The sequence below is a fragment of the Megascapheus bottae genome, chromosome 12 (assembly GCF_031878675.1).
Source record: "Megascapheus bottae isolate mThoBot1 chromosome 12, mThoBot2.hap1, whole genome shotgun sequence".
Classification (NCBI taxonomy): Eukaryota; Metazoa; Chordata; class Mammalia; order Rodentia; family Geomyidae; genus Megascapheus; species Megascapheus bottae.
Window position 1 is genome coordinate 48,157,161 of NC_143520.1, and position 18,106 is coordinate 48,175,266.

At 42.1% G+C, this 18,106-nt stretch overlaps 1 protein-coding gene across 2 annotated transcripts in view; it reads right to left on the reverse strand.

The window, feature by feature from the left end:
* The window catches only part of C12H2orf76 (chromosome 12 C2orf76 homolog), a 37,602-nt gene that overhangs the window by 19,385 nt on the left and 111 nt on the right, over window positions 1-18,106 (reverse strand). The window contains exons 2-3 of one of the 2 annotated variants that reach the window (XM_090342463.1): window positions 9,437-9,564; window positions 1,771-1,915 (exon numbers count right to left, since the gene is read on the reverse strand). In XM_090342463.1, coding sequence (XP_090198589.1) covers window positions 1,771-1,915; window positions 9,437-9,526 — 235 coding nt within the window. In that variant the 5' untranslated portion in view covers window positions 9,527-9,564. The remainder of the gene's footprint in view (window positions 1-1,770; window positions 1,916-9,436; window positions 9,565-18,106) is intronic. The other variant, XM_090342464.1, reaches the window with a different exon arrangement.

Below are 18,106 nucleotides of genomic sequence, written 5' to 3' on the forward strand. Positions count from 1 at the left end.
TTAAAGCATTTAATAAGTGGGGGAAGGAAGGGAATGTGGCCTAGTGGTACAGTGCTTGCCTAGCATGCATGAAGACCTGGATTTGATTCCTTGGTACCACATTCATAGAAAAAACTGGCAGTGGTACTGTGGCTTAAGTAGTGGATTGCTAGCCTTGAGAAAGCCCAAGGACAGTACTCAGGCCCTAAGTTCAAGCCCAGGGCCAGCAAAAAAAAAAAAAAAAAAAAGAAAGAAAGAAAGAAAGAAAGAAAGAAAGAAAGAAAGAAAAGAAAGAAAGAAAGAAAGAAAAGATTGGAAGCAGAGCACCAGTGACTCGTGCCTATAATCCTAGCTACTTGGGAAGCTGTGATCTGAGGATCGTGGTTCAAAGCCAGCCTGGGCATAAAAGTCTATAAGACTCTTATCTGGAAGTGGTACTGTGGCTCAAAGTGGTAGCCTTGAGCTAAATAGCTTAGGGACAACATCTAGGCCCACCCACACACAGTTCAAACCCCAGGGCTGACAAAAAAAAAAAAAGGAATTCCAGAACAAGAAAAAAAAAATCAATATGGCTGATGCAGCCAGAATCCTCTGACTGCTGAATGGTGGATAGAAGTTTGATAGGCACAGGATATTCTCAGGTCCCAGGGCAACTCCTTCCAAGGAGCCTGTCAATTCCAACAGAAACCCAACAGGCATCACCTGCCACTTTCTGCTGATTGCCCATCACTACTACAGCCAGAGCCCATCCTTCTGTGACATGCTGGGAAAGCACCAGTATCACCTCTACAGTCCTCCTGCCCAAAGGTGAGACCTAAGTCTAAACCAGGAAAAACCTCCAAAAATCAATAGAAGATGACTGAGACACTTAAATGAAAAACAGAGGAAAGGAGGCTTATTGAAATGAAGATTGGATTCTGCCTAGTTTTAGTTCAAAATAATTAACCAGCCCATCAGAATAGCTGTCATTTCTGTGACCACAGTGACCAACAGCTCATATGATTTCCTAGCCATAAGTTTCTGCTACCTTCCTGCCACACTCCCTAACCAAAACCTACTGTGTTGCGCCATGTAAACACAATCCCCCCACTCCTTGGTGAATCAACCTGCAAAGACACAGGTCCATTAATCAAATATGACCTTCCTTTTTTATTGAAAACCCAAACCTTACAGTAAAATTCTCTGATGAAGATACAAACACTATTTATGGAAAAGCACAGGGCAGGCTGATGCCCTGCTCAGAAGCCAGTCTGGCACTTGGCTTACAATCTAGATGAGTGTTTTCCAAATACTTTAAAAATAGGATCTTGCTAGATAGCTGGGGCTGGCCTCAAACTCATCTTCCTGCCTTCACCTCCAAGCTGGGATTACAGCAGGCATGTGTTACTATGCTCAGGATATATATATATATATATATATATATATATATATATATATATACATATATATATGTATATATATATATATACACACACACATGCATATGCATACACATACACACATGCACACACACACACACACACACACACACACACACATGCTCTACTCCTTGAGTAGAGCATCACTTCTGGTTTTCTGGTAGTTAAATGGAGATAAGAGTCTCACAGACTTTCATGCCTGAACTGGCTTTGAACCATGATCCTGAGATCACAGCCTCCCAAGTAGCTAGGATTATAGGCATGAGGCACCAGTGCCCAGCTACTTTTATATTTTCAGGGATTATTATTAACATCACAGCCAGCTACTTTTTCCAACATGCAAATAAAACAAAATGACTCTAATATTTCCTACCTTGCTTTAGAAATACTATAAAGTCCTTTACAGTTTGATCCAAACTAATTCCATGATATACCAAAAATTTGAAATTGCGATGCTCAAATGAACGAATGATGCGAATCGTAATGGTCACTTCCTCAGCAGCCATGTGAAGCAATTCCTGTGGAAAAGACACAAGAACAACCTCAGAGAAATCAACTCACAGTTATCTACAAGTGACACGTCTGCCTTTCCACATCAGTTCTCTGGCCCCCAGTCTGTCCTCCCATGCTGGACAGTTAGTGACAGAATCCCCATGTGGAAGCCTGATTCTAGGGCACCCTCAGGGACCCAAAGATTACATTCCCCACCACTGTGATCCAGGGCAGTCAGTGTCACAGATGTTCTGACCTGTGGAAGACTCAAGGGCCAGGAAGACGAACAAAAGTGACTAGAGTTATGCACATATGTGTGGCGGCAAAAGCTGGGATAGTCAAACACAAGCACATGGCAAATATACCATGGCTCTGGGTTTCCATGCCAACAGACTCCTCAATTGCTCCTGAGAGGAAAGTACATTGAGTCAACTGCCAACCACACATCATGGACATCTGAAACTAAAGACATTATGCACATTCTTCCGTAAATTTCAATATTTTCAATCAACACTTGGTTAAATCCATGTACATAGATCTCATGGACATTAGGAAAAAAACTTATAATACTCCTTTCGTCTCACTCTGTGTGAATGCCTAAAGACCCCCCCCCCAAAAAAAAGGATTATACAACTTGAGAGGGAGGGGAACAGGAAGGAAAAACTGGAAGACTAAGAGAAGGAATGACATTGGTCAATAAAGTGAAATATACTCTTCATCTGACTTATATAATTGTAACTTCTCTGTACATCATCTTTACAATAACAATAAATAAATTTTTTGCCAGTCCTAGGCTTGAGCTCAGGGCCTGACCACTGTCCTTGGATTTTCTCAAGGCTAGAGCTCTACCACTTGAGCCTCAGCACCATTTCTGGCTTTTTTCTATGTCTGTGGTACCAAGGAATTGAACCCGGGTCTTCCTGCATGCTAGGCAAGCACTCTACCACTAGGCCAAACTCCCGGCCCAACAATAAATAAATTTAAAACAAAAAAGCAGTCTAAGCTAAGCATTAGTGACCCACAACCTATAATCTGGAATCCAGAATAAAATAAAATAATCTAACTGTCTAAAAAGAAAAAAAAGAAAGCCTGATCAGAGAAGGGTACATCCAAATGGGAAGTACTCATGGTGAATCTGGCAGTAGTCAGGAAATTGTAAACATGTCTCTCAGTCCAGCAATTTCCTTCACAGGCAGGGGCCTAAGGAATCTCTGGGAGTGGGTATGCAGGGACAGCTAGAAATAAACAATACAAGCATGGCTTGTTAACTACCAAATGTGCTAATAAACGACCATGGACATAAGAATGGATAAGCAAGTGACGGTCGCCTCAGACTATAAAATACCCAAGCAGTAAAACTGAACATATTAAGTGATCCATTAACATAGACTGAACTCAGAAATGCTACATTGAGTAAAAGCAAGTTACAAACAATCAGAGCAGGGACAAATTTAAAAATACTCCAAAATATGAAAGATGGTTTAACTAAATGAAAAATTACATTCTCAACCATGAGGGTTCAAAATGGTAAAACTTCTCTCTGGGTATAGTGGCATATACTTCTAATCCACATGTCAGGAGGCTGAGGCAAGATCTTGAGTTGGAGCCAGCCTAGGCTACAAAGCAAAATAACTATCTCGGGGCCAGGGGTGTGGCCTAGTGGTAGAGTGCCTGCCTACTATGAATGAAGACTGGGTTCAATTGCTTGGTACCACAAACATAGAAAAGCCAGAAATGGTACTGTGGCTCAAATAGTAGGGTACTAGCCTTGAGGAAAGCCCAAGAACTGTACTCAAGCCCTAGATTCAAGCCCCAGGACTGGCAAAAAAAAAATGCTGGGCATGGTGGCTCATACCTATAATCCTAGCTACTTAGGAGGCTGAGATCTGAGGATCTCGGTTCAAAGCCAGCCCAAACACCAAAGAATGTGAGATTCTTATCTCCAGTTAAATGGGAAGTGGGGCTGTGGATCAAGGGGTAAGGCAGTAGACTAGAGCTGAAGGGCTCAGGGTCAGTACCCAGGCCTGAACATTAAGCCCCGTGAGTGCCAAAAAAAAAAAAACCAAACCCAAAAAACTATCTCAAAAACAAAGGAAGAGAGAGAGGAAGCAAGGAGGGAGGGAGGGAGAGAGGAGGAAAGGGAGAAGAAAAAAGTAGAAATATCCATATAAACCAGGAGAGGTGGCTCATGTCTATAATACTAGCTACTCAAGAGGCTGAGATCTGAGGATTGTAGTTCAAAGCCAGCCCAGGCACTAGTCCATGAGACCCTTACCTCCAATTCACCACCAGAAAACCAGAAGTGGCACTGTGGCTCAAGGGGTAGGGCTGTAGCCTTGAGCAGAGGAGCTCAGGGACAATGCCAAGGCCCAGAATTCAAGTCCCACAACGGACAAAAACAAAACAAAACAAAAACAAAAACAATATAAAATAGTAAAAAAAAAAAAATTAAAGGGGGGGGAGGGAGCCTGGCACCAGTAGTTCATGTCTAAAATCCTAGCAACTCAGGGAACTGAGATCTGAAGATCTCTGGAGAAAGCCCAGACAGACAAGTTCACCCGGAAGACTCTTTTTTTTTTCATATATTTTTTATTGTAATTAATAGAAGGGTTACATTATATTTGCCAGATAGAAGGTACATTAATTCATGTACATTGATACCCTTTCTCATGTCTTGGTCCCCATTTCCCTCCCCCTCACTCCTACCCCTCATCTTGTTTTCCCCCCTTCCCTATCCAATTTCAAATAACCAAATACAAATATATCCAATATATCAGATAACAAAGTAAGACACTGTAACAATATGAGATAATCAAGGGACAGCAAAAGAGATGAGAAATAACATAGTGCATTAAGGACAACAATCACTCATTATATGGCTTTTGTTTCTATATCCTAGAGGTCCTTTCATTTAGCATCATACTATATGGCCTTATGTATCTAGGTTTTGCTCTATTGCAAATCTCTGCTAGGAGAGCCCAAGGTTTCTACTGATTATGACAAATGAGGGAAACTAAAATTATTAGCACTTTCATATGTTCACTTTGGCTGTAATGATTCATCCTCAGGAAACAACCATACTAAATAAACACATGAATTTGTAATATTTTTGTGTGTTGATTATGGGGCTTGAACTCAAGATCTGGATGTTGTTCCTTAACAACACTTGAACCGCAGCTCCACTCCAAGCTTTTTGGTAGTTAATAGAAACAGGTCTCAAGAACTTCCACCCAGGCTGACTTAATCATAATCCTCAAATTCCAGCCACCTAAGAAAGTGATGACTTTAGGTGTAAGTCACCAGTACTCAGCCATATATCTAAATATATACATACAAACACACACAACATACAAACACACACACACACACACACACACACACACACACACACACACACACACACACACACACACTGGCATTTCTGGCCAGTTCTCAGGCTTGAACTCTGGGCCTGTTTGCTAACTCTGACCTTCTTTTTGCTCAAGGTTAGCACTCTACCCCACTTAAGCCAAAGTGCCCCTTCTGGCTTTTCTGAGCAGTTGATTAGAGATAAAGGTTTCAAGGACTTTCATGCCTGGACTCAATCCTTAGTTCCCAGCCTGCTTACTAGCTAGAGTACAGGCATGAGCCTCCAGCACCCAATTCCATAAGAAGAGAAATCTAACTAGTCACTGTAAAAACTAGCAAGGCACTAACTTTTTTTATTGCCTTATGGAGATGTGTGTAAAAATGTGAGAACCAAGCATTTTATCCTCTCTCTTACACAAATTTATTTCAGGGTTTTCAAGTAGCTTATGGAGAAAAACTTTTCTTTATAAAAGAAGTACTTTAAGCCGGGAGTTTGGCCTAGTGGTAGAGTGCTTGCCTAGCATGCATGAAGTCCCAGGTTCAATTCCTCGGTACCACATACACAGAAAAAGCCAGAAGTGGTACTGTGGCTCAAGTGGTAGAGCTCTATCCTTGAGAAAGCCCAAGGACAGTGCTCAGGCCCTGAGTTCAAGCCCCAGGACTTGGGGGGGGGCAGGGGGGAGGTGGAAGAGGAGGAGGAGGAAATGGACGAAGAGGAGGAAGAGGAGGAGGAAGAAGAACTTTGAAAGTACTCAAAGAATGAAAAAAAATTTAAAAATCATAATCTATGGCTAGGAGTGTGGCCTAGTGGGAGAGTGTTTGTCTAGCATGTACAAAGCTCTGGGTTTGATTCCTTGGTACAACATACATAGAAAAAGCCAGAAATGGTGCTGTGGCTCATGTGGCAGAGCACTAGCCTTGAGCAAAAGTGCTCAAGGACAGTGTTCAGGCCTTGAGTTTAAGCCCCAAGGCTGGTTCCAAAAAAAAAAAAAAGAAGGAAAAAAATCATAAACTGCAAAGCTATTAGAATGGCTCAGAGCAGTGATAATGGCAAATTTAGGTGAAATTAAATGTCTCAGATATTGCTGCTGGGAATATAAAATGATGTAGCCGCTGTGGGAAAGAGTACAACAATTTCTTACAAATCTAAACCTCTCAAAAAAATTGTGTTCTCTGGAATGTTAGAAAAATGGAACTCACATTGATACCAACACTTGTACCACAGTTGACAGTGATATACTCACGCTGAAATCAACCCAAATGTCCTTCAATAGATGACTAGTTAGAAATCATAATAAAGAAAAAAATTACTGACATACAAAACTGTGTGGAAAGATTACAAGGAAATTAGGAGAGTCAAAGAGAGCCAGTCACAACAGGTTATAAACTGATATAATAAAATTATAGAAGTGGAAAACAGATGAGTGTACCACCAGAGTCAGCAAAGGAAGGAAAACAGTGGCTGTACAAGAATATTGGGCTGGGTGCCAGTGGTTCACGTCTGTAATTCTAGCTATTCAGTAGACCAAGATCTGAGGATCATGCTTCAAAGCCAGCCCAGGAATGAAAATCTGTGAGACTCTTATCTCCAATTAACCACCAGAAAAGTGGAAGTAGAGCTGTGTTTCAAGTGGTAGAGTGCTAGCCATGAGCTGAAAAGTTCAGGGACAGTGCCCAGGTCCAGAATTCAAGCCCCATGACCAAAAAAAAAGAGTGGGGGAGTGTTGGAAATCTGGTTTTTGCAGTGGAAATCTGATTTTTGACTGGTATTACCCACATGTGTCTCCACTTGTGATAAAATCACAACAAACTAAACATACATTCACACATACACACATACAGGTATGCAAAATTCATGAGTGTATACCATGGAGGGGAGGGGGGGAGGGAAAGAGAGGGGAAGGGAGGGAGGGGAAAGGGAATGGTAGAACACCATTAGCCACTGAAGGTGAGCATATATAAAAATATTTTATTATTCTATTTTTGGATATGCTTGGATTTTTTAAATAAAAAAAAACCTTTTAGGGTATAAGTGTACAAGGATCTAAATACAAAGAATGTTTTCTTTCTGTGAGGTTTTACTAAATTACCTAAAGTGGAAAATCATATCAATGTCTATCCATGAAGAACTAGTCAAGTGAATTATATCAAACACCAAAAACTAAAATACTTTGCATGTATTAAAGGATGGTCTGTATTGAAGGTTACTGGTATGGTTTGTGTGTGGCATGTGTCCCTCAGTGGTCATATGTGGGAAATCAGGGTGCTTAGGTAGAGGGAGTAGAGAAGGCCTGGGCTAGGGACCTGGGCTTGGGGTGTATAGCATACACTTAGTGTTAGTAAGGTTCTGGGTTCAACTCCAGCACCAGAAGGTTATATCCTACTGTATACTAAGGAATAGTAAATAAATCAAAAAGCAATTTAGCAACCAGGGCCACCAGTAGTAGTCACACGCCCAGAGAAGTGTCAAAACTTGTCTACAATGGCTTTCCACACCCAGCCCTGCCCTGACTCTACGGTCCTGAGTGCCTTCCTATGCTGTCAACAAGTTTGTGGCACACCTTTCTACTACAGGCTTCTCTACAAACCCCTTCCACATCCCCAGATCACCTTCCCATGCCCTTCAACACTAGGTCCAGGGACCGCCTCCTGCTGGATACCTCTAAGCTTCAGTGTCTCCTCCCCAGGGAGAATGTTAGCCTCTCCCCTGCACCCTGAAAGTGGTCACCTACTAAAGGTGTACAGTCCACTGGTTTCATCATTTTAAAAAATTTTACTGTTATTATAAAGGCAATGTACAAAGGGGTTACAAATACATGTCAGGTAGAGTACATTTCTTTTTGGACAATGTCACCCCTTTCCTCAATCTCTCCCAGTTTTTCCCTCCCATCTCTGCCCCCAAGTTATATAGCTCATTTTCAACATAATGTCTAGTGAGTAGCACTGCTGCACTTGTCTACCACACCCCACCCCCACCATTTTTTTTTTTTTTGCCAGTCCTGGGGCCTGAACTCAGAGCCGGGGCACTGTCCTTGAGCTTTCTCAAGACGACGAGCGCTCTACCACTTGAACAAACAGCACCACTTCTGGCTTTTTCTGTGTATGTGGTGCTGAGGAATTGAATCCAGGGCTTCCTGCATGCTACGCAGGCACTCTAGCACTCAGCCACCTTCTCAGCCTTTGTTCACCCTCTGTCCCTCCATTTCTGTGCCTCCCCTTACACTTCCAAAGACAGATTTGAACAGACAAAACAAAAACAGCAACAAAGAAAAAACTCCTGTTTCCATTTCCTGGAGTTTGTTTCGATAAATATTATTTTATATAATCAGATGCACACAGGCACTGTGTCTTTGTGTTCCTCTCCTAAGGGTGTTCTCCTTTGGTCTCACTTTGTGTGAGTGCCTAAAGTCCTGTATAATATATTATGTTCCTATGTATTTTAGGTCTAGCTTACTGAAGAGGGCTAGATTTACTTTCCTATATCTAGCAACTTGTGCTGCATGCTGCCTATCAGAGGCCCTGCAAATGTCTACATAACATCTGTATGTGCTAAGCTGCCAAAGCGCTGAGGGAAATCTGGATCTTCCATCTGCCCAAGGACATGCTGACACAGCAATGCTGCATGGAGGACAAGGGGTCCCAGCAAAGCTTTGAATGCCAAGTGTAGCTCAGGAGTAGTGTACTAGCCTGGTATGTGCAAGGCTATGGATCCTATCCTCAGCACCTTAAAAAACAAAAACAGAAACAAAGGCAGGAGAAAAAAAGGGCAAAGAGCATTTCAGAGTTGGAGGAAAACCTTGTTTCAGAATTTTAAAAACTTGGTTAAAATCAAAATTTGTATTTACGTATCCAGAAATTAGCATTTAGATGGCTACTCAAGTGTTTTATAGTTATATATAGATTCAACTTAATGTGAGACCTGGGTGTATCTTACTACATCTGAGTCAGGGTAGGGCTCTGAAAAGTAAGAGTGCCTATGGCTCAGGAAGGTCTTTAAACTTCCAGAGTTTGTGGCACCAATGTTTCACTGCATCCTTGCATTCACACAGCCTGGCACCCACTCCTGATGCTCTCTGGGAATTACAAACTTCTTTTCCGGCCCTACTACAGCTGAAATGGCCCTTCAGACTCCATTCCTTGAGTCTGGGGTAGAAACTCAGCAACTAAAGAAAGCCAAAACAAGCTGTCACCACGCTCACCAATCTTTCCAGCTGTACCATTCCCAAGTTGGCTGTCTTCCCATGGCAGGTTTCTACTCGTAGAGCTGTAAAGCAGTAAGACTGCCTCATGGGGCAAAAATCCAGCACAACAGGTCCAACCTCAGAGCCTGACATGATGATAAGCATAAAACATACATGTTTACACCATATCTGATTAATATTGATCTCTATCAGGTAAAAACAAGAACATGTCACTACAGTTAATTCTGTTCATCGGCAGCAGTGATGTTCTACTAACATTATCTGAAAACTGTCAATTTGCAAATCCTACCTAAACCACTGCTCCTGAATTAGGCTCCTGAGAGTCTCTGGTCACAACAGTTTGCCAACCAACAAGTATGTAACCTCATTTCCATTCATGTTTCTATTGAATGACAATATATGACATATACTGACATCCAGTAACACTGAACTTATAGCCAAAGCACTGTAACTCACATATGAGTAAGGCTATATAGTACATATTTTCTCTATAAGGTACACTGTAGCCTTCTTGAATTTAGAACATTCTACAGCACTTTGGCCCTACCTGGGAGGCATTCTGAACAGCCAAACACCAGTGTGTACTAACTAGACTATGAACTGGACACTTGTTTACAGTGCAGGAATTCAAATAAGAAGGCAAATCATCTCCTTGTTTGCTTTTTTTGACACTGCTGCCCAGATTTGCCTGGACTCAAGTGATCTTCCTACCTAAGCCTCCCAAGAAGCTCCAACTATCACCACACACCACCATAGTTTGCAGTGCCTTTCAGTATTCAAAGCACATTATTGACCTTTGTCAGTATCAGAAGTTTTAGGTGCAGGAAAAGCACTCAAGCACAGAGGCAGAAAACATGAAGACATCTGTCTACAACCACTGCATCAGGCTGACCTTTCTCAGTGCAATGGGTAGGCATCTAAGTAGTAGGATGCGTGGCTGGAACTGCAACAATCCTAGGCAAATTCATTCTGAAAGACTAAAATAATTTATAAGTTTATATCTCCTCCATATTTAAATATAAAATCAAAATTGCCACTTAAAAGTTTACTTGAAAACCAATCAGGGCTGGGAGTGTAGCCTAGTGGTAGAGTGCTTACCTAGTATGCACAAAACCCTGGTTTCTATTCCTTGGTACTACATACACAGAAAAAGCCAGAAGTGGTGCTGTGGCTCAAGTGGTAGAGTACTAGCCTTGAGAAAGCTCAAGGACAGTGCCCAGGCCTTGAGTTCAAGGCCCAGACAAAAGAAAAATAATAGATAATCTTAACTGTATGAAAAAACTTCCCAAAAAGTACAGTTCCAGCCACACAAAAATACACATTTATAGTAATATGCAATTTAAAATGTCATGATTACTATATATTATGACATATAATGAATATAATTTCTTACAGAAGTAGCAATACATACTAATTACTATGCATTAAGTACACACACATACACTAAATAATCTCCCCTTAGATTTTGAATATAATATTATAAATCAAAAGTCTACTGCTTTTAAGAATAAATTTTAAAAAGTTTTTTGTCCAAACAATAGAAAATATATTTAAAAAAAAGTTTTTTGTCCTTTTAGGTAAGGTAACTAAACTAGCAATGATGTCCACCTGTAAAAGGTGAAATATAAAAGGCTGGAATTCTAGTTCCTTGGGAAGCTGAGTAGAAGAATAGTTTGAGCCCATGAGTTAAACACTAGCTCAGACAACAGAGCCGATTAGCTCATTTGAACAAAAAAATGTAATAAGCCAGGTATGGTGAGGGACATCTGGAAAAGGCTCAAGGCCAGCCTAATCATGAGATCTTATCAAAAAAATAAAACTCTATAGAAAGAATAGAGTTCCGGAACAAGAACAATCAGAATATGCAAATGATTCTGAAATTGTGCCTTAACGATTTTGTTATGTTAAGTATGATTCAGTTCAAAAGCCAGCCTAGGATAGAAAGCCCATAAGACACTAACCTCCAATTAACCACCAAAAAGTCAAAAAGTGGAGCTGTGGCTCAAGTGGTAGAGCACCACTCCTGAGGGATAAAGCTAATAGATACTGCCCAGGCCCTGAGTACACATACACACATACACACACACACACACACACACACACACACACACACACACACACACAGATTTTGGATTAGTTAAACAATCACACGTAGTAGCCTCTGAGCTACCTGCATAAATTCTATGAGATTTAGAAGTAAGAGGAACAGACACAAACAGTAAGTTCATGATGTTGAACATGCTGAGAACAATGGAGTGATTATCTTTGACCCAAAGGTCTAGTGTCTTCTGCCAACATCGAGATCTAGATTATCTAAGAGCTACAACTATGGGCTACACCTATGACACAAACCCACTGCAAATGTGACACCCATCCAGTGCACTCCCCTTTCCCCTGATACAAACAGTGCTGTGGTCACAACTTCACCAACAGAAATGCATTTGATTTATTCACCAAGTTCAATTTCTTGGCACGATGTGGCTGGTTTCACAATGCCATCAAGGAAAAGGGGCTACCCCCTTAGCTCTCACAACCAAACAAGAAAATCTAACAACACCTTGTTGACTTCCAAGTACTAGAGACAGTGTGTGCCTAGGATGGCTTTGTGATGTGGCAAGTGTCCCAGGCTGAACTTTAATCTCCAAAATGCATTTTCTAATTTGTTTCCAATTCAGAGGGACTAAAGAGATACTCTCTCAAGGTGGAATGGACAGTGGCCATTTTATAGCATACCCACATCTTCCCACTACTCCTATGAATGTGGATACTGGAAAGGGATTACAGGTATGAGCCACCAGTGCCAGATTCAATGATCCATTTTAATGAAAAGATAATTGCACACTTATGGGGTATAGTGTGATGGGGTTTTTTGGTTTGTTCGTTTATTCTAAGAAGATGAAAACAAAAGTTCACTCAGAATCTTGTATGTAAGTGGTTAGCAGCTTCATTCTAAATAGGCAAGAGCTCAGTGGCTGAAGCCTGTAGCCCAGACATAAAGTAAGAATCTACCTCAAAAATAACCAAAACAAAACAGTGCTATAGGAGCGGCTTAAGTGATAGCACACCCACCTTGCAAGAATGAAGCCCTGAGTTAATTCCCCAGTATAGGGAAAAATAACAACAATGAAAACAAAACCCTGAATATCCTCATAAGGGAATGATTCATCCAAATATTGAATATTATGTACCAAAAAAAGAGAAAGAAACAAAAGAAACAAAGTACTACTGCTTAGTATGTCTAAATGAGAAAAGAAAATCTCAAACTGCAAGCTGAAGGTCCATACCTGTAATCCCAGCTACTCAGGCTGAGATCTGAGGGTCATGGTTCTGGGCAGGAAAGAAAATGACTCTTAAGGATAGCAAGAGGAAAGTAGTTACGGCTATTGGGGTGGGGGGGGGGGGGGTATGTGTGTCTGTGTCTATGTGTGCCTGTGTTTGAATTCAGGGCCTTACATTCTCTACATTTTTGCTCATAGTTGGCACCCTGCCCTTTGAGCCATGCCTCTGCTTCCAGCTTTTTGCTGGCTAATTGGAGAAAAGAGTCTCTTGATTTGTCTGCCTGGTCCTGTTTTGAATGTTGATCCTCAAATCTCTGAGTAAGGTTATAGTCCTGAGTCACTGGCACGCAGCTTATATGGGATTCTCACTGATTAAAATGTTCTGCTGTCCAACTGAAATAACTGATATTCATGTATTGTGTATGGTTTGCACAATGTCAGTATATTAGCTTTATATCACTGTAATGAAGTACCTAACACCCACCACTTATGAAGAACAAGATTTAAGCCCCCATCAGCTTGAACTGAGGCAGAGTGGCAGGACAGTATGTTGGAGCTAGTGGCCCTATCATGAAGTAGGAACCAGAGAGCCTGGGGTTCCACAGGTCCACAAGGGAATCTTGTATGACTGAAGGCCCTTCCATTCAATACTGCCACTACCATTAGGATAAACTGGGTCGTTATTTCTTACAACTGTATTTGATCTAGTTGTTTCAAAATAAAATGCAGCATCTCAAAATCAAGATTTTTTTTTTTCCTGCCAGCCCTGGGCTTGAGCTCAGGGCCTGAGCACTGTCCTTGGGCTTTCTCAAGGTTGAGCCTCAGCACCACTTCCGGCTTTTTTCTATGAACGTGGTACCAAGGAATCGTACCCTGGTCTTTATGCATGCTAGGCAAGCACTCTACCACTAGGCCAAACTCCTGGCCCAAAATCAAGATTCTTATAGTGATATTATCCTTCCAAAAAATTATCAGTTACTAGATTTTACTATTTCTAATTTTCTTGCTAACAAGTTATAAGAGTTCACTAAAAGATAAAAGTCATCTCTAACAACTTAGTTTGGAGGCACTTAGAAAATGTCTCTCATATGTAAGCAGAGGCTAAGAAATAGGCAAAGATACAGAATACAAAGCAGATTTAGAAGAGAATATACATATCTAAGGAAGAGGAACAAGATATCCCAGAAATACAACTATTTCTTTTTTTTTTCCTGTGTGGAGGATCAAACCTAGGTCCACACATGTGCTAGACAAGCACTCTACTACTGAGCTATATCCCTAACTTTAATTATAAATATTTATAGATGGAATACAAGCAGAACCTGACCAGTGAATGACTATCCTGTGGATAAATAATCCTAAAGGAAGTCAAGTCTTCTTTACTTCTAGACAACCTCTGGCTTCAATATCTCAACTCAGGCCCACTCTGTGATGCCTGGATCAAAACAGGAGGTGGAGAAAAGGAGAGCATAATGCCCAAGGACATCTCATACACTTGCACAAACTCCACACAAACACTCCCTGCCCTCCCCATGCCTACCTTAATGCAAGTCCTCCAAACATGAGCAGAGGAGGGGGTTAGAATGACAAAAGAAGAGCTTTCTTATCAACTCCACCTGCCAAGGTTCTTCCCATTAGCTATGGGGAAAACCCTTCTACTGCAAGCTCCACAGCTCTTACCTCCCTCAACTTTCACAGAACCCATGTGTCCACCCACTCCTATCCCAGAAGCATTTCCCAAACAGGTGAGGAATGGAATAAGGAAGCACTGTGGATTCAAGGGAGCAGGGTGCAGGTGACCTTAATCTGGAAAAGGACGAACTTCAACATAGCTGGTGTGAACCTAGTGCAGCATACCAATCTCTTACCAGCTTAGCTGGACTTGTGGCCAAAGGATTCACATCCACGGAAATGGAAAACAAATGCAGAATGGACATAATTCAAGATTTGTACATGACCTTGCCTTGCAGCAAGGTTCTCCCATAACCATAGTCCATTTCTTAACAATTGGGTTACTTTCAGAAATTAGAGGTTTCATTTATGCCAAGAAACCTAATATCAAACTACTATTCATACCCATAGGGCCAGAAAAGCTTTCACCGGTTAATGTATCTTGCCCCTCTGGCTTAAGTTGAGAGCCAGCAAATAAGCTGTGGACAGTCAAAATTACATCCCTTGGGCGTGAAGAAAGCCTGAATCTGTCTCTGTTGACTGGCTGAGTCAGTTTAGCTGACAAGTTGGCTGGTCAGGTTCCTCAGCCTCCCTTGGCTTTCTAGATATTCAGCTTCCAAAACAAAAAGATTATGTGCAACAGAGCTCACCTGTTCTGTTTAAACCCAGAATTACGCATTCAGTTCTAACAGATTTAGTTAGGTTCCAAGGTCACAGCTAATCAGACAGAACTGATCTTCCCAACGAGAAAATCACATTATTCAACCTCTGATGAGTGTCTAAGAAGTGCCAGGTTCTAGGAAATAAGACAGTGACCAATATATGGTGAAATTTATTCTCCCAGGCACAAACAGTTAATAATAATAATAATAGTAAATAAAGTTATCAAATGCAGCCCAGACACCAGTGGCTCATGCCTATAATTCATGCCTGTAATTCTTCTATTCAGAAGGCTAAGATCTAGCCTGTGAGACTCTTATCTCCAATAAACTACTCAGAAAAAGCCAGAAGTGGTGCTGTGAGCTCTAGTCTTGAGCAAAAAGCTCAGTGTCAGCACCCAGGCCCTAAGTTCAAGCCCAAAACTGGCAAAAAAAAAAAAAAATTACCACATGCAAGTTTATGAGGTTGTAAGCAGGGTTTAGGAACCTGCGCTCTCACAGGATTAGGAAAAAACAATGACCACTCCTCATCTTGCAGAAATACATAAGAAAAGTTTCATATAGTTTGTAAGCCTCTAAATACGCGCTAAAGTTTACTGTTAAAGGTGCCATTACAGATGCCTGGTTGAAACTATCTAGTTGTGTATGCTGCCTTTTACCCCAACTCCCTAGAGTTAGAAGCACTAAGTAGACCAATAAGGGGACATTTGATATTTGCCAAAGGTGAGGTACCCAAAAAATGGCCTCTAAGCAATGGGACAGAAAGTTTACCAAAAAGCACACCAACTTCTTGTGTGAGTACATGTATACATGCACATACTTTGCTACTAGGGGTTGAACTCAGAGCCTGGAAGCTATTCCTTAGCTTTGTATGTTCAAGGTTGGTGTTCCACTACTTCAGCTACACCTCCACTTCCAACTTCGGATGGCTAAATGGAGATAAGAGTCTCATACCTTCCTGCCTCATCTGGATTCCAACTTCAATCTTCAAATCTCAGCCCCTACAGTAGCTCAGACTACAGGTCTGGCACCGGGCTCACACCAGCTATGTTGGAGTTTGGCCTAAGGTGGGTTCCATAATAGCATGCTTCTCCCCTCGATCAAGGCACTTGCACTTTGCTCCCTTGAATCCACAGTCCTTCCTCATTCCATTCTTCACCTGTTTTAAACAACCCAGGTGGACACAAAAAATACTATATGAAGAATTATTTTAGGGAAATGTAATATATTTCAAACAACCAACCAACACATCAATCCTGGAGAATGTCTAGTTAATGTCAGCACGGGCACCAGTCTTTCCTTCTACAACGTCTCACTCACTTCAGGTAAAGTTCTACCACATCAACTGGTTGGGAAGTTAAGTGATAAGGCGAATAACATTACACTACAGAAAGTCATAGAAGTATCTAGTCATTTCCAACATTTCTGCTGCAGGTATTTATTTGTCTAGGCTTCCAAACAGGAACAGGGTGCTCTGAAGTGTTGCTGTGGAAACTTGCATTTCTTACAGTTAGCATGTAATTTTACCAAGTTTAACTACAAGATGTTTATTTAGCTTCCCTTTCTCAAAGCTATTCACAAACCGAGGACTCTAGATTTGCTTCCTAGGACTGGATTCCTACTTCTTCCTAAATGTTTCATAAAGCTGAACTACATTAAATTAGGTATGGCCACGTCAGAGCTTCTTTATATGAAGTGCTGGAACTGGAATACAAGGCCCCTCAGATGTCAGACAAGCCTCTACCACTGAGTTCTAACCTTAGTCCTCTGTACCTTCCTAAGCAAACACCTACAGCTGTAAAGGGGGAGGGTGGATATGTGTGGTACAAGCAGGGCTCTTACAACAAACCTGGCAAATCACTTCTCTCTTCATTCACTCTTTTTTTTATTGTCAGGATAATGTATAGAGGGGTCACAGTTACATTCATCAGGCAGTAAGAGCATTACTTCTCTCACATTGATACCCCTTCTCGGGTTTTTGTCCAGGTGTCCCTCTGCCCACGCCCTCCCAACCATCTTGTTTTCCCCCTTTCCCTTCCCTATTTCAAATAAACCAATAATGGCCACTGCTAGAAAGTTCTTTTGGGCTCCTAAACATCAAATCTCACTTTTTCCCTCCACCTGTGCGTCTCAATTCCCATGGAGCCTCTGTAACAATCTTACGAAGTCCCCTCCCACAACATCTCTACTCAAAGCCTCCAGATGACTTCCTATCTCAGCAAAAAGTGTACAACCTCTGCCTCACCTAGCTAGTTGGCCATCTCTTTAACTCTCTAACTTCATGTCTTTCTACTCTCTCCTATTCACTTGGGCTTAGACACTATTCCCCACTCTTCCTTATATTGGCTCAAATGTCCCCATCCCTCAACCCCCCTCTCACACCCGCACATCCACTTAAACCTTCCAATTCCTACTACTGGTGGCTCATGCCTACAATCCCAGCTAACCAAGAAGCTTGAGATCTAAAGATTCAGGCTTGAAGCCAACCCAGGCAACGAAGTCTGTAAGACCCTTATCTCCAAAGTCCAGAGCTGTGGCTAAGCAGTAAAGCTGTAGCCTTGGAGGGAGGAGAGAGGGGAGCAGGGCCCTGAGTTCTAGCCCCAGTATGGGCACATACACAAAAAAAAAACTTCCAACTTTCTGTTCCTCTAAAAAAACGACTACACTTGCTGTGCACTACTACCGCACTGTAAGTTGCATGACTGCCAGGATTGGTGTTTTGAGCACTGCTGCATCCCCAAGGTCTAGAGCAGGTTGGTTTGGGTCAAGGGAAGGGGCGACCCCCGCCCTTCTCGCACCCGGCGGAGCACGGCACGTGGCACAGGAACGCGTCCACGCGTTCGCGGACTGGAAACCACGGGCACACGGGCAGTTCCGGGGACGTGCCACAAGTGCTCTTCTGGGACCAGCGAGGCCCACTCGCCATCCCGGACCGAGGAAGTGGCTGGTCCGCAGGCCAGGCAGCACCCGCAGCCTCCCCGCGTCCAGGAAGGCTGGAGGGGTACAAACAGAAGGACTTCGGCTCCGTGATACCCGTCGCTCGGGCCTCACCCCTTCCC